A 26555-nucleotide genomic window follows, 5' to 3' on the forward strand; every position below is an offset into this window, starting at 1 on the left:
GGCTTGGGCAAGTAGCTGAATGTGGGCGGAGCTATTGATCAGGGTAGCCAGGAGGAAAGCATGGCCAGCCGTAGAGAATTGATTATTGAAATGTTTGATTATCATGGATTTATCGGTGGTGACCGTGTTACCTAGCCTCAGTGCAGTAGGCAGCTGGGAGGAGTAGTTAGTCGTTAGTATTAAGGCTGTGGCGGTCTTGAAATTGTCAGCTGGCAATTTGCCATTAATTAACAAATATATGTTTGGCAACTTCAGGTCTCTAATCATACAAATGAAATCATTTTATTTGTGACATGCACCAAATACAAATGGTGTGGGGGACCAAAAATAAATCAATAAATCATTAAAGAGCAAGAATAGAATAACAGTAGCAAGGCTATATACACCGGTACAGAGTCAATGTGCGGGGGCACAGGTTGGTCAAAGAAATTGAGGTAATATGTAGGTCGAGGTAAAGTGACTATGTATAGTTAATAAACAGAGTAGCAGCAGTGTAAAAATGGGGAGGGGATCAATGCTAATAGTCCGGGTAGCAATTTGATTAGTTGTTCAGGAGTCTTATAGCGTGGGGGTAGAAACTGTTAAGAAGCCGTTTGGACCTAGACTTGGCATTCCGGGACTGCTTGCCATGCGGTAGCAGAGAGAACAGTCTATGACTAGGGTGGCTGGAGTCTTTGACAATTTGTAGGGCCTTCCTCTGACACCGCCTGGTATAGAGGTCCTGGATGGCAGGAAGCTTGGCCCCAGTGATGTACTGGGCCGTATGCACTACCCTCTGTAGTACCTTGCGGTCGGAGGCCGAGTAGTTGCCATACCAGGTGGTGAAGCAACCAGTCAGGATGCTCTCGATGGTTCAGCTGTAGAACTTTTGAGGATCTGAGGACCCATGCTGAATCTCTTCAATATCCTGAGGTGCCATAAGCATTGTCATGCACTCTTCACAACTGTCTTGTGTTTGGACCATGATAGTTCGTTGGTGATGTGGACACCAAGGAACTTGGAAGCTCTCAACCTGCTCCACTACAGCCCCGTCGATGAGAAAGGGGGCGTGCTCTGCCCTTATTTTCCTGTAGTCCACGATGATCTCCTTTGTCTTGATCACGTTGAGGGAGATGCTATCCTGGCATCTCTGACCACCTCCCTATAGGCTTTCTCATCGTTGTCGGTGATCAAGCCTACCACTGTTGTGTCGTCGGAAAACTTTGTGTTGGGAGTTGTGCTTGGCCATGCAGTCATGGGTGAACAGGGAGTACAGGAAGGGACTAAGCACGCACCCGAGGGGCCCCCATGTTGAGGATCAGCGTGGCAGATGTGTTGTTACCTACCCTTACCACCTAGCGATGTGCACCTTTGGAACATCTACATTAAAAAAGTTGAATAAACCTATTTAATATACACCATCACAATAAATCCATTATTCATTTTAGTCTGGCCTAAAATAAACATTATGATATGAAGAAAATATATTTCAGAAGAACAGAATAGGAATCGGCCTAATGTATGCCACCTGGCTATGAGCCATGCCAAAGGCTGTAGGCTAGTTCATTTAGCAGAAAAGATATGCCTGTAAGTCCTATTATTTTATATCAGATTTTATAAATCAGATTTTATTTTTTTATTAGAATAATATAATTGAAAAAAAATATATCCGGAGCAAGTGGTTTCGTTGAGCATAAAAGTGATAATTTGAAACAGGTCTTATACTCTAGATGTCGGTTTTGGCAATTTTAGTTGTGAATTATACAAACCTGTGTCTTCAGAATCAAAACATACAATGGACTTCAGGATGCGACTATAGGCTATTGACTATTTGAAAGAGTTTGCACAAGTTCTAATATGCAAATGAAGGTTCTATATGCAACGTCTTAAACACTTTGACTGAATCATCACCTTAGAAACGGCTGTCCATGTCACTGCGTTTGGCTTTGAAACATCCACAACGACCATGTTTTCCACTCAGTTTCAACCGGTTGTTGAACTTCTATCTTCAAATTGCCATCACGGTGAGGAAAATATTTTTTGCCTAATGGTGAGTTTTAATAGCATGATACTGTTTTGATAAGTGTTTGATGTGATTTCTGATTTCATGTGCATTGATGTCAGTGGTTAGAGGAACAATAGAACCCCGAGAACCAGGCCATTATGACCTGAGTACTACCAACATGTCCAGAGTGCATAAGAGGAGATTACCGTGACTCAATGGTCACATGGAATTTGACTGCGGTCATAACTTATGACTGCTGGTATGGCAGTAATACGGTCACAGTACTATAGCAGTATTATAGTAGTACTGACTTGGTGATCTCTCGTCCCTCAGGTCCCACCAGGTACTGAGCCATCCAGTGACAGGCTTCACTGCTTTTAGACAGCAGCACCTCCACCGTAGTCATCCACTCCTCTGTGTCCACCCGCAGCTTCTTTTTGGTGTGGAGGTAGGTGTGGAACAGGAAGTGGACTGCTAGCTGGAGACTGACTCTGGCCATGGCCTGATAGGCTGGGTGCTTCAGCTTTGTCTGCCACACACACACACACACACACACACACACACACACACACACACACACACACACACACACACCTTATAAGAACAGTTTTAAAAAAAGAGTCAGGCATAACTGAATTATGCAGACACGTCTCTGTTTATCTTACACACACAAACACATACCGCGTTGACGGAGGCCAGTGACAGAGTGAAGTTGAAGTAGTCGCTGTTGTACACATCTCTGTTCTTCATAAACTTCAGGTTCTCATCTCTCACCATCTATAGACAGATAAACACAGAGAGAGAGAGAGAGAGAGAGAGAGAGAGAGAGACCGAGAGAGAGAGAGACAGACAGAAAAATGGAGGGGGAAGGGGAGAGGAGTTTGTCTGTGCGCCAAAAGACAGTGTTATACTGCACTGTTGGAGCTAGGAACAAAAGCATTTCGCTACACCCGCAATAACATCTGCTAAATAGGTGTATGTGACCAATAACATGTGCTAAATATGTGTATGTGACCAATAACATTTGATTAGCGAACTGAGCTAAAGCCTAGGCATTAACACAGGGTGCTTTTTTAAAGTCCTCCGGACTCATGGAAGATGACTGATTACAAAATGTGGTCCACCGAACCAGTCCAGTGTAGTTACCTGGTAGATCCTAGCAGGCATCTTCTCCACAAACAGTCCTTTCTTCTCTCCCTTCCGTACGAGGCGGGTCAGGACAGAGAGACGGTCATTGTTGGCCCTGGCAGGGCGAGGGGATGACTGGGGACTGACGTCTGGGCTAGAGGGAGCCGAACTACATGAAAAAGAGAGGGTTACAGTGTGAATTGTGTGTGTGTGTGCATGAGGTGTGTGTATGTAGGCTGTGTGTGTGTGAGACTCACAGCGTGAGGTCTTCTGCCTCTTGCCTCATGACGCTGACTCTGCTCTTCTTAGGGAGAACAGGAGAGTTCTGGTCACTGATCCTCTGGTAGAACAACATGTAGGCGTTCCAATACCGCCGCCGCACATCCGGGTAGGGGTTAGCTACACACACACACACACACACAACACACACACACAAAGTGATGTTAGATTGGATATTTTATGAGTTTGTCATTAATGTACAGAAGGAATTGAAAAAAAGGGGACCAAGGACACTACCCAGAGGGACCCCAAAAATGTTAGTGCTGCGAATGTTCCATTTACATCCACTATTTGGTCTACCTGTTAAATGGGACTTACACTGATCGTAGACTTTAGGCCGGTACTCTCCTCCAAAGCACTCGTATTCCAGTGTCTCGTCGTTCATGTCAAACTCCTCGACCACATTGTCATTAAACTTATACCACCTTCCTCTAGCACTTCCCCTACAGGAGAGCAGAATGGTAAGATGACTATTTATGATCAATAATTTCCTTGTCTTAAAAATAGGATATTTGTTTATAACACTTAAGTGTTAGTCTCTCACCGTCGGTCCTTTATGAAGGAGTAGTAATGTCCAGCGTGCGCCTGCCCGCTGTGGACTACGACTCCCACCAGCTCGTAGTTCTCAGAGATAGTGACCTTCTTCCTGGGTGAGCCACCTGCCTCCCCCCGGCCCTCTCCCCCCTCCGCCCCCCCATCCTGACGAGCCATGCCAGACACTGTGTAGGGCTCCATGTTCAGCACCCAGGGAAACCTGATCTGCTCGTCGTATTTGATGGAGCGTCCGCTCTCCCAGTCGAATCCAAAGCGCATCAGATGGATACAGAGAACACTGGGCAGGGACTTTATGCAGGTCCGCTTCACTGTGGTACGCTGGAGAGATACACACCAAGTTAACGTACATGTACACTAACACTGGACATCGACTTAATAAACATCCTGTATACACACACACATTAATACACATCCTCCTTATGCATACATTAACACACACACACCTTCTCCTTGCACTTCTCGCAATAGTAGGCGTTGGTTCCTTCCAGCACCTCCCCCCTGACGAACTGGTCCAATGAGATCTCCAGACTCTGACACGAAGTCACACCCAGGTTCAGCGCCATAAACGTCTCCTCTCGCTCATATCTACGATCAGGGGTCAGAGGTTATAGTTAGGGGTTTAAAAGTGATGGCTGTGTGTGTGTGTGTATACACGCATGTGTGAGCTTACCGGTGAGGACAGTCTTTGCAGATCTTCTGATCAGAGAAGATTCCCTGGAATGTGTTCTTAAAGATCTGCTCACGGCCGATTTTCTAAAGAACAAAACAGACAATGTCATATGTCAATAATAAAAAGGTGTGTGTCACATTATAGTACAAATATGTGTGATAAGTAGATAAGTGAATAGTGGAGTGTGTGAAACCTTAAGGTGCTCGTCCAACTGGTCCACCAGTGAAGTGAAGAACTCATAGGCATCCTGTTGCTCTCGTACATACAGCTCCTTATTCCACATCTTAAAGATCTGCAGAAACAAAAACATTCATTATTTTCAAAGGAAACGCGGGTAGTTAGTTGAGTATGTACTGTGTAGTGTACTTGAATGAGTGTGCACGTCCGCGTCTGCGCATGTTCGGATACCTTCCAGAAGTTCTCAGGGACGTAGTACTGCAGCTTGCTCTCCATCAGGTGTCCGAACAGAGACTGGACCTGACAGAAAACACTCTCGTCTGGCTGCTCCGTGTCGTCCTCTATAGACAGAAAGGCCTCAGCCAGGCCAGGCTGCATGTACAGCTGCTGGAACACAGCATTCATATAGCAGGTGGCTCCACCGTTCTTTAACCCTACGAACCCCGACACAGAGCGACTGTCCACCGGCGGGAGGAACTGGGGGAGGGGCACGGAGGGAGGGAATAGGAGAAGAGTTAGACACTGAAGGTAGAAACATTACATACCTGTAAACGCTTCAGTTCTATCAAGCATTTCTCCATTCACATGTGTTTGTTGTGTGTGGGCACGCGCACACACCAGGGTAGTAACGGTACACGTATTCATACCAAACCGTTTGGTACGGGGACCCCGTTTGTTCCGCACTGTGAACCCGAACTAATCATTAAAAAACTGAAAACACTAGGCCTATAGGCTGTGCCTACGCTGCATGGTAGGCCAATGTCTCCAGTAAATCTGAGCCGAAAAGATATTTCAGGCGATTCCGTTAACACAACTAGAGCCTATGTGCACGTTGTAATCCAAATTCAAATCTTAATTGCCGCATTTCAAACTGTCCTGGGGTCTATAAACCAGGAATGGATGTTCCCCACCACCATCGTTTAAATCTCCCGTTTGGGAACATTTAGGCTTCCCAGTAGATTACAACGACAATGGACAACGCCTCAAATGTGGTTGACACATTTACGCCGACATCACCCCAGTATACCGGAGCAAGACGGAAACAACACATCTCCCCTCTGCATTCAAGCAGCCCTTGGCAGCTGATTGTGACAGAGCCAAATAACTTACAAGAGCGATAGGTAGGCTATTCTCTGTGGTTGAGAATAGTTCTTTCTTCAGCACCTCGTGAAAGTACTCGAGCCAACATTACGAACTTCACATTACCCCGGAAAGAGATCTATCATGCTCCAGACATGCCCCCTTTATGAGTCACAAGTACCCATCTGGCACTGAAGGAGGCAGTGTCACGGTGCGTTCAGAACCGAGATGGAAGTGGGAATTTACCATATACGACTGGGGAGGGAAAAAAAATCCACTTGAACGGCCGTCAAACTCATAATTACTAGTGGGAAACTAGTCCATCATCCTGAGAACCCACTTCTCCCACATGCTGACCTCTGACGTCACCTACTAAGGAAATGTACAATAGCATTTTCGGCAGTTAAATGCAACAAAACATTATTTATTTAAAAAAAGCAATCTATTTATGTGGTTATTGAACCCTATAATTTGTTTGCAAGCATGATAGCTGTTCTTTTAGTTTATGGTTGACGAAGCGTGTTGGCCATTAGCCAAATCGTTTCTCAAACAGAGTTAAAATCACATGAATGCATCCAACTGGTATTTACGACTTCATAACTGGTAAACTCCCACCTCCCACAAACTTGAGGCAAAACATAACAATCCAGTCACAACAGACAATGTCAGGAACATTGTGAAACGTGAACGCAAAACACACCAAACCGTTACACCCATCTGTGTGTGTGCGCTCGCATGAGAGCAAAAATGTGTGTGAGACTCACGTCAAACTCCTTGCTGAGCGAGGGGTCTGACTGGTGGTGCATGGACAGCAGCTCTCTGGTGATGAGCTGTAGGTTGGCCACAGAGCTGTCTGCCAGCATCACCAGCACCTCGTAGGCTGCCAGTCTGCTGCTGGCCGTACTGCACTTGGGGAAGAAGTCGTGGCTGGGGGGGGAGCTGGAGGCGGGGTTAGACGTGTTCAGGATGATGCGCGATGCTCGGAAGAGGAAGTCATCTAACAGCTGCTGGATCAGAGAGTGACCTGTGGAGAAAACACACACATGCTGTAAATGTGAAAGTCGTCTATTTAGCGACATTGAAACCCGAACTGCTGCCAACACACTGACTCAACTCCAGCCACTTTAATAATGGGAACTGATGGGAAATGTAAAATATATCACTAGCCACTAAACAATGCTACCTAATATAATGTTTACATACCCTACATTATTCATCTCATATGCATACGTATATACTGTACTCTATATCATCCACTGCATCTTTATGTAATACATGTATCACTAGCCACTTTAACTATGCCACTTTGTTTACATACTCATCTCATATGTATATAAGGTACTCGATACCATCTACTGTATCTTGCCTATGCTGCTCTGTACCATCACCCATTCATATATCTTTATGTACATATTCTTTATCCCCTTACACTTGTGTATAAGACAGTAGTTTTGGAATTGTTAGTTAGATTACTTGTTGGTTATTACTGCATTGTCGGAACTAGAAGCACAAGCATTTCGCTACGCTCGCATTAACATCTGCTAACCATGTGTATGTGACAAATACAATTTGATTTGCCTGGACTGTCTTGTAATGCAACATTCAAAAATGTCTAGGATTATACAGTTACAGTTCATATAAGGACATCAGTCAATAAAACAAAAATCAAAAGGCCCAAATCTATGGATTTCACATGACTGGGAAAACAGATATGCATCTGTTGGTCACAGATACCTTGAGAAAAAAAAAGTAGGGGTGTGGATCAGAAAACCAGTCAGTATGGTGTGAACATTTGTCTCATGCAGCGCGACATCTCCTTCACATAGAGTTGATCAGGCTGTTGATTGTGGCCTGTGGAATGTTGTCCTACTCCTCTTCAATGGCTGTGCAAAGTTGCTGGACATTGGCGGGAACTGGAATACACCGTTGTACACGTCAATCCAGAGTATCCCAAACATGGTGAATGGGTGACATGTCTGGTGAGTATGCAGGCCATGGAAGAACTGGGACATTTTTAGCTTCGAGGAGGTGTACATAACCCTGCGACATGGGGTTGTCCATTATCATGCTGAAACATGAGGTTATGGCGAACTATGACAGGCACGACAATGGGCCTCAGGATCTCGTCATTCAAATTGCCATTGATAAGATGCATTGTGTTTGTTGTCCGTGGCTTATGCCTGCCCATACAATAACCGCACCCCCATCATGGGGCACTCGGTTCACAATGTTGACATCAGCAATCCACTCGCCAACACAATGCCATACACGCGAGTCTGCGGTTGTGAGGCCGGTTGGACGTACTGCCAAATTCTGGATGCGGCTTATGGTAGAGAAATGAACATTAGTTCACAAAACTGCCTGTTTTAGAGTGGCCTTTTATTGTCCCTAGCACAAGGTACACCTGTGGAATGATCATCCTGTTTAAATCAGCTTCGTGATATGCCACCCCTCTCAGGTGGATGGATTATCTTGACAAAGGAGAAATGCTCACTAACAGGGAGATAAACACATTTTTGCCCAAAATTTGAGAGAAATAAGCATTTTGTGCCTAAAGAACATTTCTGGGGTAATTTATTTAATCTTATGAACCACGGGACCAACACTTTATATGTGGTTTATATTTTTGTTCAGTGTAACTTGCAATTGTGCTTGGTGCTGGACCGTCTCCCTACCACAGCAAAGCATTCGGAAAATATAACCTTTTAAGGATCTGAACTATATGTGTGTATGTATGGCAGGCTGTGTTCTGGTGTGTGTGTGTGTGTGTGTGTGTGTGTGTGTACTCTGTGTTCCGATGGTGTATATGTACAGTGCATTGGGAAAGTATTCAGACCCCTTGACCTTTTCCAAATTTTGATTTGGAAAGGCCTCCAACATTCTTAAACGGATGAAGTTTGGAACCACCAAGAGACTCTTCCTACAGCTGGCCGGCCGGCCAAACTAAGCAATCGGGGGAGAAGGGTCTTGGTCAGGGAGGTGACCAAGAACCCGATGGTCACTCTGACAGAGTTCCTCTATGGAGATGGGAGAACCTTCTGCAGCACTCCACCAATCAGGCCTTTATGGTAGAGTGGCCAGACGGAAGACACTCTTCAGTAAAAAGGCACATGACCGCCTGGTTGAAGTTTGCCAAAAGGCACCTAAAGAACTCTGACCATGAGAAACAAGATTATCTCTGAAACCAAGATTGAACTCTTTGGCATGAATGCCAAGCATCACGTCTGGAGGAAACCTGCACCATCCCTACAGTGAAGCAGAGTACAGAGAGATCCTTGACAGACTGGGGCAAAGGTTCACCTTCCAACAGGACAACGACCTCAAGCACAAAGCCAAGACAACGGAGGAGCAGCTTCGGAACAAGTCTCTGAATGTCCTTGAGTGGCCTAGACAGATCCCGGACTTGAAGCCATCGAACATCTCTGGAGAGACCTGAAAATTGCTGTGCAGCGACGCCCCCCATCCAACCTGAGAGCTTGAGAGGATCTGCAGAGAATTGGAGAAACTCCCCAAATACAGGTGTGCCAAGCTTGTAGCGTCATACCCAAGAAGACTTGAGGCTGTAATCGCTGCCAAAGGTGCTTCAACAAAGTGCTGAGTAAAAGGTCTGAATACCTATGTAAATGTTATCATAAAAAAAAAAATTACATTTCAAAAAAATTTGCAAAAATTCATGAAAACAGTTTTTGCTTTGTCATTATGGGGTATTGTGTGTAGATTGATGAGGGGGAAAACCATTTAATACATTTTAGAATAAGGTTGTAACATAACAAAATGTGGAAAAATTCAAGGTGTCTGAATACTTTCCGAAGGCACGGTATATGAATGTGTGTGTTCTCACCCAGTTGTTCCTTCTCTGTGCCACAGAGTGACAGTAGTGTTTTGATGAGGCGGAGGTGTCCAGCCTGCAGGATGTTGTCAGCCTCACTGGTCTCCATCTCAGAGCTCCAGCTGGGCTCAAAGTTATCCAACCAGCTGATTTCATCTTCCAACATGGCCACCGCACTCACTGACAACACCTCCATCTCCGAACCTGGAGTGGGACAGGAGCATTCATCATGTGTCAATGAGTGTTGGAAAACCGTTGGTGTGTGTCTGTGTGTGTGTAAACTTACTGGTCAAGTCATCCAGTAGTTGACATCGCAGGTCAAAGTACTCAGTACACTGTGACAGCAACCTGGACAGACAGAACAATATTACACTCAGATATAGACACAACAGACAGAACAAAATACACAGAACAAAACAGGCCGTGGCGCTATACATCCATATACACTTACAACTAGCTACAGCTATATGACGCTATACATCAGCTTTTATATATTTTCCAGTTACATGCTGACTAGACTGGGTGCACGCGGGCACCCGCGTGCATGTTGATTTTGTCCAGACCCCATCAGGACACGCAGGTTGAAACAAACTCTGAACCAACTATATTAATTTGGGGACAGGTTGAAAAGCATTAAACATTCATGGTAGTTTAGCTAGCTAGATTGACGTTGCCAGCAAATTTTTCCTGGGATATAAACTTTGGGTTGTTTTACCTGAAATGCACAAGGTCCTCTACTGCACAAGGTCCCCGACAATTAATCCACAGATAAAAGCATAAACCGAGTTTGTTTCTAGTAATCATTCCGCCGTCAGTCTTCTTCTTTGGATGTTATATGGTGTTTGGCAACCAACATTAGGTGCATTACCACCTCAGTTCATCTTTCAATCACCCACGTGGGTCTATGCTCCTAAAAACCAATGAGGAGATGGGAGAGGCGGGACTTGCAGCGCATTAAGCGTCACAAATAGAACTTGGTTCTATTTTAGCGCCTGACTTGTTATTCAAATCATTGCAAGCGGTGTGGTCAGCATGTTAGTCCATCTATCATCTCTCACGGATAATTTGGCCCAATCTGCTGTTTAAGATAACTTACTACTGCCTCCCAGTAGCAATGACAACAATACGTGTGTGTACCTCTGGTTGACTCCTCTCATGACAGACGTGGGGCTCCAGAGAGGCAGCTGGGAGGCGAGGACGACTCGGAGCAGGAACACGTTGGGTTTGACGATCTCAGGAAACGCAGAGCTGTCGGATTGGCTCAGCGTGTACAGCTGGTCACATGCCACACGCCGGATCTGACAGAGACACGGGTTAGAACACACACACACACACACACTCAGTCTCACACACATCCTAGGTACCTCTCCACTGGCTGATCCTAGCAGGATGTCGATGATGAAGTCGCTGACACAGGGGAGGATGTAGAATGAGCCTGGAGAGAGACACACACACTGTTAGCATTCCGACTATACAAAACAGTGTCTGTGTGTCAAATCAAGGCCACATTGTAATCATCACATGCTTGGTAAACAACAGATGTAGACTAACAGTGAAATGCTTACTTACGGGCCCGTCCCAACAATGCAGAGAAAGAAAATAGAGAAATAATAGAAAAGTAAAACACATAATAATAATAAATACACAATGAGCAGCGATAACTTGGCTCTATACACGGGGTACCAATACCGAGTCGGTGTGCAGGGGTACGAGGTAATTGAGCTAGATATGTACATACAACTAGGAGTAAAGTCACAGATAATAAACAGTAGCGTGTGTGATGAGACAAAAGAAAGTTAGTGCAGAAAGGGTCAATGCAGATAGTCGTTTGGATTAACTATTTTTTATTAAAAAAAATATATATAAAAAAATAACCCCTTTTTCTCCCAATTTCGTGGTATCCAATTGTTTTTTGTAGCTTGTCTCATTGCTACAACTCCCGTACGGGCTCGGGAGAGACGAAGTTCGAAAGTCACGCGTCCTCCGATACACAACCCAACCAAGCCGCACTGCTTCTTAACACAGCGCGCATCCAACCCGGAAGCCAGCCGCACCAATGTGTTGGAGGAAACACCGCGCACCTGGCAACCTTGGTTAGCGTGCACTGCGCCCGGCCTGCCACTGTTAACTATTTAATTAACTATTTAGCTGTCTCATGGCTTGGGGGTAGAAGCTGTTCAGGGTTCTGTTGGTGCCAGACTTGGTGCATCGGTACTGCTTGCCGTGCTGTAGCAGAGAGAACAGTTTATTACTTATGTGGCTGGAGTAAGTGACCATTTTTAGGGCCTTCCTTTGACACCTCCTGGTATACAGGTCCTGGATGGCAGGGAGCTTGGCCCCAGTGATGTACTGGGCCGTACGCACTACCCTCTGTAGGGCATTGCGGTCAGATGCCAAGCAGTTGCCATACCAAGCAGTGATGCCGCCAGTCAAGATGCTCTCAATTCTGAGCTGTATAACTTTTTGAGGATCTGAGGGCCCAAGCCAAATCTTTTCAGCCTCCTGAGGGAGAAGAGGCATTGTCGTGCCCTCTTCACGACTGTGTTGGTGTGTGTGGACCATGATAGATCCTTAGTGATGTGGACACCGAGGAACTTGAAGCTCTCGACCTGCTTCACTACAGCCCTGTCAATGTGAATGGGGGCGTGCTCGGCCCTCTGTTTCCTGTAGTCCACGATTAGCTCCTTTGTCTTGCTGACATTGAGGGAGAGGTTGTTGTCCTGGCACCACACTGCCAGGTCTCTGACCTCCTCCCTACAGGCTGTCTCATCGTCGTCAATGATCAGGCCAACCATTGTCGTGCCGTCAGCAAACTTAATGATGGTGTTGAAGTAGTACGTGGCAACGCAGTCGTGGGTGAACAGGGAGTACAGGAGGGGACTAACCATGCACCCGCGGTGAGGGTCAGCATGGCAGATGTTTTGTTGCCTACCCTCATCACCTGTGTGCAGCTCATCAGTAAGTCCCAGATCCAGATGCAGAGGGAGGTGTTCAGTCCCAAGGAGCTTAACTTAGTGAGGAGCTTGGAGGGCACTATGGTGTTGAACGCTGAGCTGTAGTCAATTAACATCTCTCACATAAGTGTTCCTTTTGTCCAGGTGGGAAAGGCCAGTGTGGAGTGCATTAGAGACTGCGTCATCTGTGGATCTATTGGGGCGGTATGTGAATTGGAGTGGGTCTAGGGTTTCTGGGATGATAGTATTGATGTGAGCCAATGACCAGCCTTTCAAAGCATTTCATGGCTACAGATGTGAGTGCTACAGGGCAATAGTAATTTAGACATGTTACCTTGGTGTTCTTGGGCACAGGGACTATGGTGGTCTGCTTGAAACATGTAGGTATTACAGACTGGGTCAGGTTATGAAAATGTCAGTGTGTGTTACCTAGCTGCAGTGTTCGTAGCCGTAGACAGGAGACCAGTAGAGACAGGAGTGTGTGTGTGTTACCTAACTGCTGTGTCCATAGCTGTAGACAGGTGACCAGTAGAGAGAGTGTGTTGTAGAGACAGTGTGTATGTTACCTAGCTGCTGTGTCCATAGCTATAGACAGGTGACCAGTAGAGACAGAGTGTGTGTGTGTGTTACCGAGCTGCTGTGTTCGTAGCTATAGACAGGTGACCAGTAGAGACAGGGTGTGTGTGTGTGTGTGTGTGTGTGTGTTACCTAGCTGCTGTGTTCGTAGCTGTAGACAGGTGACCAGTAGTGACAGGGCCTCTCTAGCGATGATGCAGTCTTTAATAGAAACACTCTGCTGCTTCACGCATATCCCTGCATGCAGAGCTGTGGGTGGCGCTTCACCCTCACTGCTGGAGCTGCAGTTACTTCCTGTCGAGAGCGAGAGAAGTAAAAAGAGAGGAGAGAGAGAGAAATCCTCAGTATAAGGCCAAAGAATGAGAAGAGCGTAACAGACAATCCATTTCATTGCTCACAATTCAGGCTGATGTGTATGTTGTTAAATCTGTGTCAATATATTCCACCAGTGCCTTGTATGTGTGTGTCTCACCAGTGCTGCTGACACGGGTGCGGACCCCAAGTGGGAGGAGCGAGCTGTGCTCAGGTCTGATTGGCTGTGGACTGCCGACGAGGTCCAATCGGCCAGCGGCTGCTGCCCATGTCAGACGCATGAAGCACGCCAACGTCGAGGTGAAGTCCCCCACCTCCATCGTCTATGGAGAAGATACATGGTTAGAGGTGTGTGTAAGATGTGTGTGTATTAGTTGCATGTTTGTGTGTGTGTGTGTGTGTGTGTGTGTGTACCTGTATAGCGACGCGTGCAGCAGGGATGATCTCCTCTACTCTGATGGAGGAGCGTTCAGACAGAGACATCTGTCTATAGGAGCTCTTCTCTGGCGTTCCACACAGCGACAGCTGCCTCCCCGGTCGCCCCGCATTACGGAACGGCCGACTAGACAGCGTGTCGCCCTCTCGGATGACATCATCATCCAGCAACGACGGCATACTCTGGCCAACCAAAAGGAACCTGCAGGGGAAAGAAAGATCAATGACATTCAACCTCTCTAACAACGTATCTAAATGTGTGTGTGCAGTGGTGGATTTCGTTCTAGGCGACATGGACAGGCGCCCACAAAAAAAAAAAATCAGAATGGTGACATTTGCGCGATCGTTTTTCTATCGCTCATTTGCACGTCAGGTCAATGATATCATGTCACCGTGTGGGACTGAAGGTCAATTAACCTTGCTGGAGTGGGCGCCCTGATTCTAGTTGCCTGGGAAGGTCTCCCACTCAGAAGTACGAGATGGGAAGGGGGGCGGGAGTAGGTTGACCAGAGTTCTCCCCACTGGAAGCCCGAGGTAGGGGGAATCTATCAAATAGCCCGTGGTAGGGGGAGCGGGGAAATCTATCAAATAGCGCACCTCTAAGGTTATACAGTACTAATGCAATTAGTACAAATCAGTCACACTACGAAATGCTACCAAATAAACTACAATTAATGCTACCAAATAAACTACAGTTAAGAATAATATAAAACCAGTCTGCACACCACCAAGGTGAACTGGTTTAGTCATGACTCTTGGTTGACAGTGTTGGGGGATGGGTAATGTATTGATGCTCGAGTGCCAAATCAACACAAATGTTTCTATTTGTCTTTGTTACTTATTTTTGATATTTATGAGTTATTTTTGTATATATTTTATATAGTTTTAAATGTTATGATTATTTATTTGTGTTGTCCCAAATGTCTGAATAAAAATGACAGTTGGTGGGTGGTTGGTGGGGGTTCGCCCAGGGAGCTATACAAGCTAGAACCGCCACTGTGTGTGTGTGTGTACCTGGCCAGTTGTAGACAGATGGAGTAGACTCCCTGTCTGGTCTCATAGTCCACCTCAGAGGGAATAGAGTCTCGCTGCATCACGTTCACCACCAAACTGAGACCACCAGCTTTCAGGAAGTTCTCACAGAAAGACTTGACACTGGTCTTAGCCATCTCATCATCTGAGGTTGGCATCAACTTAGAACTCAACACCTTGAGAAAGGAGAAGAAAGAGAGAGGTCACAGAACGAAGTGTGTGAAGTGTGTCCGTGCACAAATGTGTGTGTGTGTACAGGAGTGTGTGTGTGTGTGTGTGTGTGTGTACCTCTAGGTTGTAGAGGACTCTGAAGGTGGACATCCCGGGAGCAGAGGATCTGAAGAGTGATTCCAAGATGGAGGCAGCACTGGGCTGGTGCTGCTGCTTAGAACCCAGAGACGGAGACCGAGAGCCTGACCCCTGACCCAGGGTGAACAGCGTCTTCTACAGCAGACACACACAGGATACGCATACATGTTATCACCCTGGCTCTGGTCAGAGGGGTTTAACTGTCCTCATCATTTCAACCCAAACACAAACTAACCCACCGGGCCTGATGGTTGCTAGTACAGGGTTAGATTATGATAGTACTGAAGGGTTAGTAGCTATAGAACTAGTTAATGTAAATGTACCTGGTGACTCCATACACTGGACTCTTTGGGAACAAAGTTATCTAGAGCATCCTGAACCTCTGGGTCTGTTGGGATCAGCAGCAGCAGCTTACGCACACGCAGGGTTGTCCTGGAACACACACACACACAGAACGTCATACATTCAGGTCCAGGTCCTTGAATGATCTGTGTGTGTTCGTGCACAACTCACCGGGGTTCGTCCAGGTTGGCCAGCTGGTAGAGCATCTCAAACACATTGCACACCAACGCCATGACAACACCTGGAAGGGACTTCTCCTACAAACACACCGTTAGCACATAATCAGAGACAAACATGAACTCAATGTGTTCGTATACACATGTCAGTGAGTGATTGTGTGTGGTTTACCTGTTCCATAGCGTAGGCTGAGTTGAAGACCGCAGAGCTGGAGGAGGAGGCGGAGGCGGAGGATTCAGAGCTGCCACCTGAGGGTGTCCCTGTGCCAGAGCTCTTCACTGTCAGAGACTGCTCATCACTGAACCCCAGCTGGGACAGCAGCTTCTGGTCCCGGTTCATTGTCAACTACAGAGCGAGAGAGAGAGTTACAAAAACACACAGATACATATGATACACAGTCACACACTTCCATCCTTTGGCTTACTACGCTGTCACACACACACTGTTCAGTCAACAAGACACACAAATAACACACACACACTCACCACGCTGTCATTGGCAAAGATTTGGACATTGTCGACTGGACAGCTGAGGTGCTCGGCGATCTTCCATCGGATGCTGCCTACAGTTTCATTACTGTGGGCCTCCAGGGTGAAGGTGTCTTTGGTGGACTCATAGGTGACGTGTAGAGAGACAGGGTGGCCGTTGAACGACGCTCCGTGAGGTAGAATGGTACGAGGCACAGAGTACAGATCCTACACACACACAGTCATTTTTCTATCTTTCCATGTCACGCTCTCATCCCCCAAATTGAAATGTTTCTAACGACATATAGGTGAAAGTAGTCTAACGTTTAAACAAAAATGATAAATGCCGTGTCACATATTTTGGTCAGTGTGAGGTCTTACCTCGATAGTGATGACGTAACGCTCAGCCAATAGCAGCAGCCTCTCAATGATAACCAGTTTGGTGGACCTGGAAGGTGATTGGACCGACGTAGCAACAGTTGGCATGGCGGTGGCCGTCAGCATCTTGGTTGCCCTGCTAACAGCATGAGTCAACGTGGGGCCTCCTAGAGCTGAACTGGCTGCCTCCAGTCGTTTGTAACAATCAGCAATGAACTTCTTGTGTAAAGACACAGAATCCTACAGACACACACAGCGGGGACCGAGAGACTGAAAAACAGCTTCTATCTCAAGGCCATCAGACTGTTAAATAGCCATCACTAACATTGAGTGGCTGCTGCCAACATACTGACGACAAATCTCTAGCCACTTTAATAATGGAAAAATTGATGTAGTAAATGTATCACTAGCCACTTTAAACTATGCCAGTTTATATAATGTTTACATACCCTACATTACTCATCTCAGTATATATACTGTACTCTATACCATCTACCGCATCTTGCCTATACCGTTCAGCCATCACACATTCATACATTTTATGTACATATTCTTATTCATTCCTTTACACTTGTGTGTATTAGGCAGTTGTTGTGAAATTGTTAGGTTAGATTACCTGTTAGATATTACTGCACGGTCAGAACTAGACGCACAAGCATTTCGCTACACTTGCAGTAACATCTGCTAACCATGTGTATGTGACAAATAAAATTGGATTTGAGAGTCAATAGCAGAGATCGTAACCATGAACCCCACACACACACACAGGTTTGACTGCATGTAACAGGGATTATGTAATCGGATTACAAAAATGAAGTAACTATCAGCACAGATTGCTTAAAATAAATATGGCGTAATCAAATTAGTTAAATTCTTAAAAACTACTTATTACTTCATCTAATATGAAGATGTTTGCTGCAATAGAAATGGCAGGTTATTGAGAGCTGTGCTGAGTGTAAGTCACCTTTTAGTGGAAATGGATACTTATCCCTTCTGTTCCATCTATTTAAATCTCCAAAACTGCCAAATTACTTTCCTTGGTTGTCTCTACAAAAACGTTCTTTAAACCAGAACACATCAGACCCTCGCTTTACTGAGAACTAAATCATCCCCCATTTCATCAGGATCTTAATGTCAAAAGGACACTTTAGATTAGTTAACACAGCTCCATCCTGTTTGTTCACTTCCTAAACCCTGGGATGACACACATGACAAATCAGCTGCTTGCACAGCTAACCCTCTAGTTTCAGTGGAAACTACTGAAATATACCTGTCAGCTTTGGCAGACAGAGCTATGTGTTTTTGCAAACTGAGAATAGTCTACATTCAGAATATTTGCACAATTAATCATCCAACTCATGAAATAATCAGATCTCTTGGATCCGTTACATATGTTTACTTTATGGTTCCAGACTGTTCCAAACGATCATTTCCTCTTTTACTGAGCACTATCTGCTTGGTGGCTGGGTGCAGTAGGCCTAGAACTGCACAATCAAAGAACAAGAGTTGGGTATACTTTCCCTATGACTTGACAGTGAAGCAGACTTTTTAGCAGTGGTGTCATTTCATCAAGAAGATGCAACAGGCATCTGAGCCAGCAATTGCCCAAAGATGCTGGTGAGCTGGGTGGGCAAGAGGGGAGATAGGTGGGCAGAGAGGTCACTCTGCAGCATAAACTGATGTGGCAGATGCTGGCTAACCAAGTAATCCAAAAGTAATCAGATTGCGTTACTCATTCCAATGGATTATATTACTAATTACTTTTACTGTCATGAGAAAGGTAATCAGTTACTGATTAGAGATTACAAGTAATCCTTCATCAAACCCTGCACACACACACACACACCTTCTTCATCTTTGGGTTGAGGTTGGTGTAGCTGTAGGTGATGATGAGCTGGATGGCCTCGTTAGCGATCTCCTCGTCAGGCGTTTCCATGGTGATGCGCCAGATAAAGTCCATCCCAGACAGGTCCAGCCGCTCCACACACTACACACACAGGACCGAAATGATAAAAGGGTTGGGGTGTTTAGGTCCCACAGGTGCATTAATCCTAACGGTCAGGATAGCGTTAGCCTCATACGCTGAATAAATTGACAGAAACTGGTCAGATTGTTGGAGTCCATAAATTACGTCTCAAAACTGATATGGAGATGAACGACTGTCCTAGACATATCATGAACCAAATTATTTAATCAAAAGGGGTCGTTTCACCATGTCAGTGCCTTTTGAGATGTGTGACTTGGTGAAGAAATTTGATTTCGCCTAATTTTAACATTGTTATATAGAGCACATACATGTTCAACATAAATGTTTTTTACAATAAAAACAAATAGACTATAGCAGTGGTTCCCAAACTTTTTTTTATAGTCCTGTACACCTTCAGTAAACATTCAGCTGCGTACCCCCTCTAGCACCAGGGTCAGCGCACTCTCAAATGTTGTTTATTGCCATCATTGTAAGCCTGCCACACACACTATACGATATATTTGTTAAACAGAAGAATGAGTGAATTTGGCACAACCAGGCTCGTGGGAAGTGACAAAGGGCTCTTATAGGACCAGGACACAAATAATAATAAATAATTGTGCACTTTATTTAGCCATCTTACATATAAAACCTTATTTGTTCGACAAACATTGTGAATAACTCACCACAGGTTCATGAGAATGGTGTGCTTGAAAAGGATGCTCATAACTCTGCAATGTTGGGTTGTAGAGTCTGTCTTAAATCATTTTCCACACAGTCTGTGCCTGTATTTACTTTTCATGCTAGTAAGGGCCAAGAATCCACACTCACGTAGGTATGTGGTTGCAGTGGGCATCAGTGTCTTAACAGCATAATTTGCTAAAGCAAGAAACTCTGAGCGCAGCCCAATCCAGAAATCTGGCAGTGGTTTCTGATTGAATTCAATTTTCACAGAACCACTTGTTGCAATTTCGATGAGGCTCTCTTGTTCAGATATCGATAAGTTGACTGGAGGCAGGGCATGAAAGGGATAACGAATCCAGTTGTTTGTGTCGTCTGTTTCGGGAAAGTATCTGCGTAATTGTGCACCCAACTCACTCAGGTGCTTCGCTAAATCACATTTGACATTGTCCGTAAGCTTTAGTTAATTTGCACACAAAAAAAATCAAAATGATGGAAAGCCCTGTGTGATGTCCTTAATGCAGACAGAAATTAGTTCCAACTTCTTAAATCATAGCCTCAATTTTGTCCCGCACATTGACTATAGTTGCAGAGTCCCTGTAATCCTAGATTCAGATCATTCAGGGAGAAAAAACACCACCCAGACAGGCCAGTCGCTTGAGAAACTCGTTGTCATGCAAGTGGTCAGACAAGTAAAACTGATGGTCAGTGAAGAAAACTGAGCTCACGTGTTACTACTTTGCCCCTTGATAACCAGCATACTTCTTCTGTATGTTGTCAAAGCGTAACATTGTCGCTGCCCATATCATTGCATAATGCAGAAAATACACGAGAGTGCAGGGGCCTTGCTTTAACAAAGCTAACCACTTTCACTGTAGTGTCCAAAACATCTTTCAAGTTGTTAGGCATTCCCTTGGCAGCAAGAGCCTCTCGGTGGATGCCGCAGTGTACCCAAGTGGTGTCGGGAGCAAATGCTTGCACGCGCGTTACCCCTCCACTATGTCTTCCTGTCATGGCTTTTGCGCCATCAGTACAGATACAACACATCTTGACCACCAAAGTCAATTTGATGTCACAAAGCTGTCCAGTACTTAAAAAAATATCCTCTCCTGTTGTCCTGGTTTTCAGAAGAGGATGTCTTCCTTAATTGACCCCCCCATTAACGTAATGGGACATATACCAGTAGCTGGGCCAGGCCCGCCACATTGTCACGTGTGCGCCCTCCCCAGCCTCTAGGTCACCGGGCTGCTCGTTATGGCGCACACCTGTCACCATCGTTAAGCGCATCATTGCATTATGACACTGACCTGGACTCCATCCACTCCTTGAATACCTGCCCTAAAAATGTCACTCCCCTTGGTTCCTTCCCCAGCAGGCATTGTTTCAGTTTCATGTCTGTGCGTTGTTCTCGTTTCTTGTTTTGTATTATGTTATTTATTTATTTAAAACACTCACTCCCTGAACTTGCTTCCCAACTCCCAGCACACGTTACACACGTCTGTTGACTCATCCAGCTGTAAAGCATATAATAATAATTCACTGGCTTGTATGCAAAGCAGTAATTGTTTCAAAACATCTGCCACATCACTGATGAGTCGTGAAACAATGTTGTTTGATGGAGATAAACTTTTACAGACTTTGTCCTTTCCCCCCAGCATCAATTGAAAATAAGAATTTGTTCTTAACTGACTTGCCTAGTAAAATAAAGGTAAAAAAATAAAATAAAATAAATTGTCCCAGCCATATCTGCGGGAGCAGGAAGAATTAAGTCCTCCACAATAGTATGGTGCTTGCCTGTCCTAGCCACTCGGTAACTCACCATATAAGACACTTCTAGCCCCTTCTTAATGGTATCTGTTGCTTTTATACATGTCTTACTACTCAAAAGTCATCTTTATTCTCGCTCAAAAAACTCAAATGGTTTATTTTTCAAATTGTCATGTTTCGTTTCTAAATGTCTTCGCAAGAGTGAAGGTTTCCTGCGAGAGAGTAACTGTTAATGTGATTGGATGTTAATTATTTGACTAGGCTACTGTATTTGACATTGTATTACTTCTCTGAACACTAGATGGTTTAATTTTATTTTTGCCAGTGAAACGAGGCTACTCAGGCGAGAGAGAAAAAAAAACTCACCCAAATGTATAGTCCCATTGGAACATATAAATGTACTGTTTGAAAATGAGAAAAAAAAAAACTAAAACGTGAATCACATTTTTATTTGGCGTACCCCCAACAGCATTGCACGTATTCCCAGTTTGGGTATACCTGGACTATAGTCAGTATTATTAATGCCTATGAAAAAGGTGCACAACGCAGATATCGCTCTACCATTTCCTGGGTTCTAAAATTCTAGTAGTTTGCTTAATTTCAGTTAGTGACAAAACAAGCAAGTATAGTGTAGAGATTCATTGTACCATCTGAACAGCTGTGCAAAATATTTTCCATAACCAAAATACTGCATTTTCAGCTGTTTGAAGCTGGTGTACAAAACGAAAGTAAAAAATAAAAAAGGTCAAATGAAACTTCTGACAGATCTTTAACTCAAATTTCTATGTCAATTTTGTCGGGTCGCCCCAAAAGTTATATATTACCACTTTAAGTGCCAAATAAAGTCAGATTTGACCATAACATGTCTGATGATTTCATCTTAAAATCCATACATTCTTTTATGACAGAAGGAATGGAAGCTTGTTTTGTGCAACAGGCAATTGAATGCAAGCCTCACAAAAAAAAGACATTTGTAAAACATTTCTAGCCTGTCTCTATATGGGTAACAAGGTTGATGTGTTATGCTCGACCAACTCAGTTTTCCACTACAAAACACTTTATTCACATTCAAAGCCAGATTTATTGAATTGTGGTCTATATTAAAAAGGGAACTTATCTGAATATAACAGGCTTTACATTTTTTTTATATTGGAGCACAATTTCGAATTAAAATATCAAATGGCACAAATTTGTGTAATGACCTAAAAAGGGCGGTGTGTAGACAAATATAACTATACTTATAGGAACCAAAACAAGTGCAACCAACTGGGGCCATTTTGGCGATCCTCATAAGGAAAAAGGCTATTTCTATAATTAGGGTTAGGACTAAGTTTTGGGGTTAATCTTAGGGTAAGGGTGAGGGGAAAATAGGATTTTGAATGGGAATCAATTGTGCCCCTACAAAGTTAGTAAAACAAGACTGTACGTGTGTGTACTGACTCACCAGTTGAGTCCCCTGGCGTTTCAAGCGATGGTCACACAGGTTGACGTTCTCAAAAAAGGTCTTGAACAGATTGAAGCCTGAAAAATCCCAAATAAAACCCTGGTTAAAGCCACTATGTAAGATCTACATGCAGTGCATTCGGAAAGTATTCAGACCCCTTGACTTTTTCCACATTTTGTTAGGTTACAACCTTATTGTAAAATGGATTTCATTGTTGGTTGTCCTCAATCTACACACTATACCCCATAATGACAAAGCAAAAATGTTTGTAAACATAAGTATTCAGACCCTTTTTGAAGAACCTTTGGCAGAGATTACAGCCTTGAGTCTTCTCAAACCTGTATTTAGGGAGTTTCTCCTATACTTCTTCGCAGATCCTCTCAAGCTCTGTCAGATTGGATGGGGAGCGTCGCTGCACAGCTATTTTCAGGTCTCTCCAGATATGTTTGATCGGATCAGGGACATTCAGACTTGTCCCAAAGTCACTCCTGCGTTGTCATGACTGTGTTCTTAGGGTCATTGTCCTGTTGGAAGGTGAACCTTCGCCCCAGTCTAAGGTCATGAGCACTTTGGAGCAGGTTCTTTTCTCCGCTCATCTGACTAGTCTCCCAGTCCCTGCTGCTGAAAAACATCCCCACAGAAATCTCAGCCACCACGCTCCACCGTAGGGGTGCTGCCAGGTTTCCTCCAGATTCAAGCGTTGGCAATTTCCAAGCGAGCGGTCATGTGCCTTTTACTGAAGAGTGGCTTCTGTCTGGCCACTCAACCATAAATGTCTGATTGGTGGAGTGCTGCAGAGATGGTTGTCCTTCTGGAAGGTTCTCCCATCTCCATAGAGGAACTCTGGAGCTCTTCCCTGACCAAGGCCCTTCTCCCCCGATTGCTCAGCTAGGCCGGGCGGCCAGCTCTAGGAAGAGTCTTGGTGGTTCCAAACTTCTTCCATTTAAGAACGATGGAGGCCACTGGGTTCTTTTGGACCTTCAATGCTACAGACATTTTTTGGTACCCTTCCCCAGATCTGTGCCTCGACACAATCATGTCTTGGAGATCTACAGAAAATTAATTTGTTTCTGCTCTGACATGCACTGTCAACTGTAGGACCTTATTTAGACAAGATGCACCTGAGCTCAATTTGGAGTCTACTAGCAAAGGGTCTGAATACTTACGCAAATAAGGTTCCGTGTTTTATTTGTAATAAATATGCAAACATTTCTAAAAAAAAACTTGGGAAAAGTGAAGGGGTCTGAATACTCCAAATGCTCGTTATGTCAATGAGTGGGCTGCCAACAAAAATGTTTAAAAAAGATACACAATGTATCTCACCATTCATAGTAATCTCGTAGGGCTCCAATTTGAGGATCTTCTCTTTGAAGAGCTGCTGCTGAACATCACTCTCCAGATCATGCTGGCCCTTAGTGAACCACTCAAAACACAACTACACACACAGGTAAAGTCAGAGTGGTGGAAAAAGTACACAAATGTCATAGTTGAGTACAAGTAAAGATACCTTAACAGAAAATGACTTAAGTAAAAGTCACCCCGTAAAATCCTACTAGAGTAAAAGGTAAAAAAAGTATTTTGTTTTAAATATACTTATGCATCAAAAGTAAATGTAATTCCTAAAATATACTTTAGTATCAAAGGTAAAAGTATAAATCATTTCTAATTCCCATATTAGGCAAACCAAACAGCACAAGGTCTTTGTATTATTGTTTTTTTTAAATTCACACACACACACACACACACACACACACACACACACACACACACACACACACACACACACACACACACACACACACACACACACACACACACACCGAGAGAGGACTATGTAACATGTGTAGGTACCTCTCTGTCCAGCTCGCAGACTTCGGGCCCAGAGACCAGGCAATCCCATAGTTCTTTGGCTCTGTTCCAGACCAGGTAGAGGCTGGCCTCCTGGAGGAAGAAGGCCAGGAACCTCAGGTGGCCGTCTAGATACTGAGGAGGGGAGAGAGAAAGAGTCAGAGGCTAGCATGTACTTCAAACCACAATCATCACTGTTCCGAGTAACTCTAAGGCTTCATGCCACAATGATTACCACCCTGAAGCACTCACTTCTGTAATCATTAAGTTCTTTGAAAGGCTGGTTATGGCACACATTAACGGCACCATCCTAGCCACTCAAATTTGCATACCACCCCAACAATCTCAATTGGTCTCCACACTACCCTCACCCACTGAGATAAGAAGAATACCTGTGTGAGAATGCTGTTCATTGACTACAGCTCAACATTCAACACCATTATACCCTACATGCTTGTCACCAAGATTAGGACTCTGGATTTGAACACCTCCCTCTGCAACTGGATCCTGGAATTCCTGACGGGCCGACCAGAGGTGGTGAGGGTAGGCAACACCACCTCCACCAGGCTGACCCTTAACAGAGGGGCCCCACAGGGATGTGTGCTTAGTCCCCTTCTGTACTCCTTGTTCCCCTATGACTGTGTGGCCACGCACGACTCCAACACCGGCGACAATGAGTCAGCCTACAGGGTGAAGGTCAGAGCAAGAATCTCTCCCTCAACGCAAGACCAAGGAGCTGATTGGGGACTAGAGAAAACGGGGGGCACGGACGCCCCCATCCACATCGACGGAGTGGCAGTGGAGCAGGTAGACAACTTCAAGTTCCTCGTTGCAGAGACCACTAAAGACCACACACACACAGTCTTGAAGACGCAACAGTGCCTCTTCTCCCTCAGGAGGTTGAAAAAGTTTGAAGTGGGCCCTCAAATCCTTAAAAACGATCTACAGCTGTACCAATTGAGAGCATATTGACTGGCTGCATCACAGCTTGGTATAGCAATAGCACAGCCCTCGATCGCATAGCGCTAGAGGGTTGTGCGGACAGCTCAATACATCACTGGGACCGAGCTCCGTGCCATCTAGGACCTCTATATCGGTGTGAAAAGAAGGCCATCAAAGACCAACACCACCCAAGCCATAGACTATTTTCTGTTGCCACACAGCAAGAGGTACCGTTGGATCAGCTTCTATCCCCAAGCAATACAACTGATAAATAGCTAACAAAATGGCTAAACGGACAGAGTTTACCTTTGACGTTCTCTTTTATATATTTGTCTCTATGCACACTCACAGGGCCCTACACAAAAACATTCACTCCATCATTTGCTCATTCACATATAATATGCATATACATTTAAACTGACTCTACACACACACTCACATGCAAGCTGCTGCTACTACCCCGTTTCTTATATCCTTTTGCCTAGTCCCCTTACCCCTGTACATATCTACCTCCTTCACTCCAGTATCACTGCACATGTAAATATGGTATTGGATCTGAATTTTTTAAATATTTCCTGTCTATAGTATGCTTACTTAAAAAGTGTATTTCATATTTATTATTTCTCGTGTGCTTTTTTCTAGTAATACATTGTTTTTGATTATTGCATTGTTTGGTTTAGAACTTGCAAGAAAGTCCTTTTGCTGTACTTGTGACATTAAAATGTCAAAATCTCAGAGGTCAAAATCCTCAGTCCATCATCTCAACTAGGGCCGGGACGATACGAGTATCGTGATATTTAGTATCGTGACAAGGAAACAAAACATGAAAGCGGAAACAACGTCTTTAGAAAAACAGCCCTAATGTTGGAAACAAACATTATGTTGTCATCCAGTCACATATTTTCCAAGCTATATCACAATATATTTTACATACAGCAGAATTTTTTTTGTTGTTGTAATTTTTGCTCCCCAATTTCATGATTATGATCTTGTCTCATCGCTGCAAATCCCCAACGGGCCTGGAAGAGGGGAAGGTAGAGTCATGCGCCCTACGAAACATGACCCACCGAGCCACGCTTCTTAACACTCGCTGACTTGACCCGGAAGCCAGCTACACCAATGTGTGGAGGAAACACCATTCAACTGACAACTGAAGTCAGCCTAGGAGTCGCTAGAGCGCGATAAGCCAAGTAAAGCCCGGCGGAAAACCCTCCCCTAACCCG

General features: G+C 44.6%; 1 protein-coding gene across 6 annotated transcripts in view; it reads right to left on the reverse strand.

The window, feature by feature from the left end:
• usp24 (ubiquitin specific peptidase 24) overlaps nt 1–26555 on the reverse strand; it is a 49749-nt gene that overhangs the window by 6278 nt on the left and 16916 nt on the right. For 3 of the 6 annotated variants that reach the window (XM_064989464.1, XM_064989460.1, XM_064989459.1), the window contains 28 exons: nt 24394–24525; nt 23866–23977; nt 22543–22619; nt 18531–18671; nt 16688–16924; nt 16325–16534; nt 16011–16184; nt 15834–15919; nt 15644–15752; nt 15300–15455; nt 14994–15187; nt 13959–14181; nt 13705–13867; nt 13365–13526; nt 10840–11137; nt 9989–10050; nt 9715–9906; nt 6638–6897; nt 5025–5270; nt 4810–4908; nt 4617–4699; nt 4390–4531; nt 3936–4264; nt 3710–3834; nt 3370–3511; nt 3131–3281; nt 2666–2761; nt 2296–2513 (listed from right to left, as the gene is read on the reverse strand). In XM_064989464.1, the coding sequence (XP_064845536.1) occupies nt 2296–2513; nt 2666–2761; nt 3131–3281; nt 3370–3511; nt 3710–3834; nt 3936–4264; nt 4390–4531; nt 4617–4699; nt 4810–4908; nt 5025–5270; nt 6638–6897; nt 9715–9906; nt 9989–10050; nt 10840–11137; nt 13365–13526; nt 13705–13867; nt 13959–14181; nt 14994–15187; nt 15300–15455; nt 15644–15752; nt 15834–15919; nt 16011–16184; nt 16325–16534; nt 16688–16924; nt 18531–18671; nt 22543–22619; nt 23866–23977; nt 24394–24525 (4619 nt within the window). The remainder of the gene's footprint in view (nt 1–2295; nt 2514–2665; nt 2762–3130; nt 3282–3369; nt 3512–3709; nt 3835–3935; nt 4265–4389; nt 4532–4616; nt 4700–4809; nt 4909–5024; nt 5271–6637; nt 6898–9714; nt 9907–9988; nt 10051–10839; nt 11138–13364; nt 13527–13704; nt 13868–13958; nt 14182–14993; nt 15188–15299; nt 15456–15643; nt 15753–15833; nt 15920–16010; nt 16185–16324; nt 16535–16687; nt 16925–18530; nt 18672–22542; nt 22620–23865; nt 23978–24393; nt 24526–26555) is intronic. The other 3 variants (XM_064989462.1, XM_064989463.1, XM_064989461.1) reach the window with 2 other exon arrangements.

This window comes from Oncorhynchus masou, chromosome 15 (genome assembly GCF_036934945.1).
Source record: "Oncorhynchus masou masou isolate Uvic2021 chromosome 15, UVic_Omas_1.1, whole genome shotgun sequence".
NCBI classification, from domain to species: Eukaryota; Metazoa; Chordata; class Actinopteri; order Salmoniformes; family Salmonidae; genus Oncorhynchus; species Oncorhynchus masou.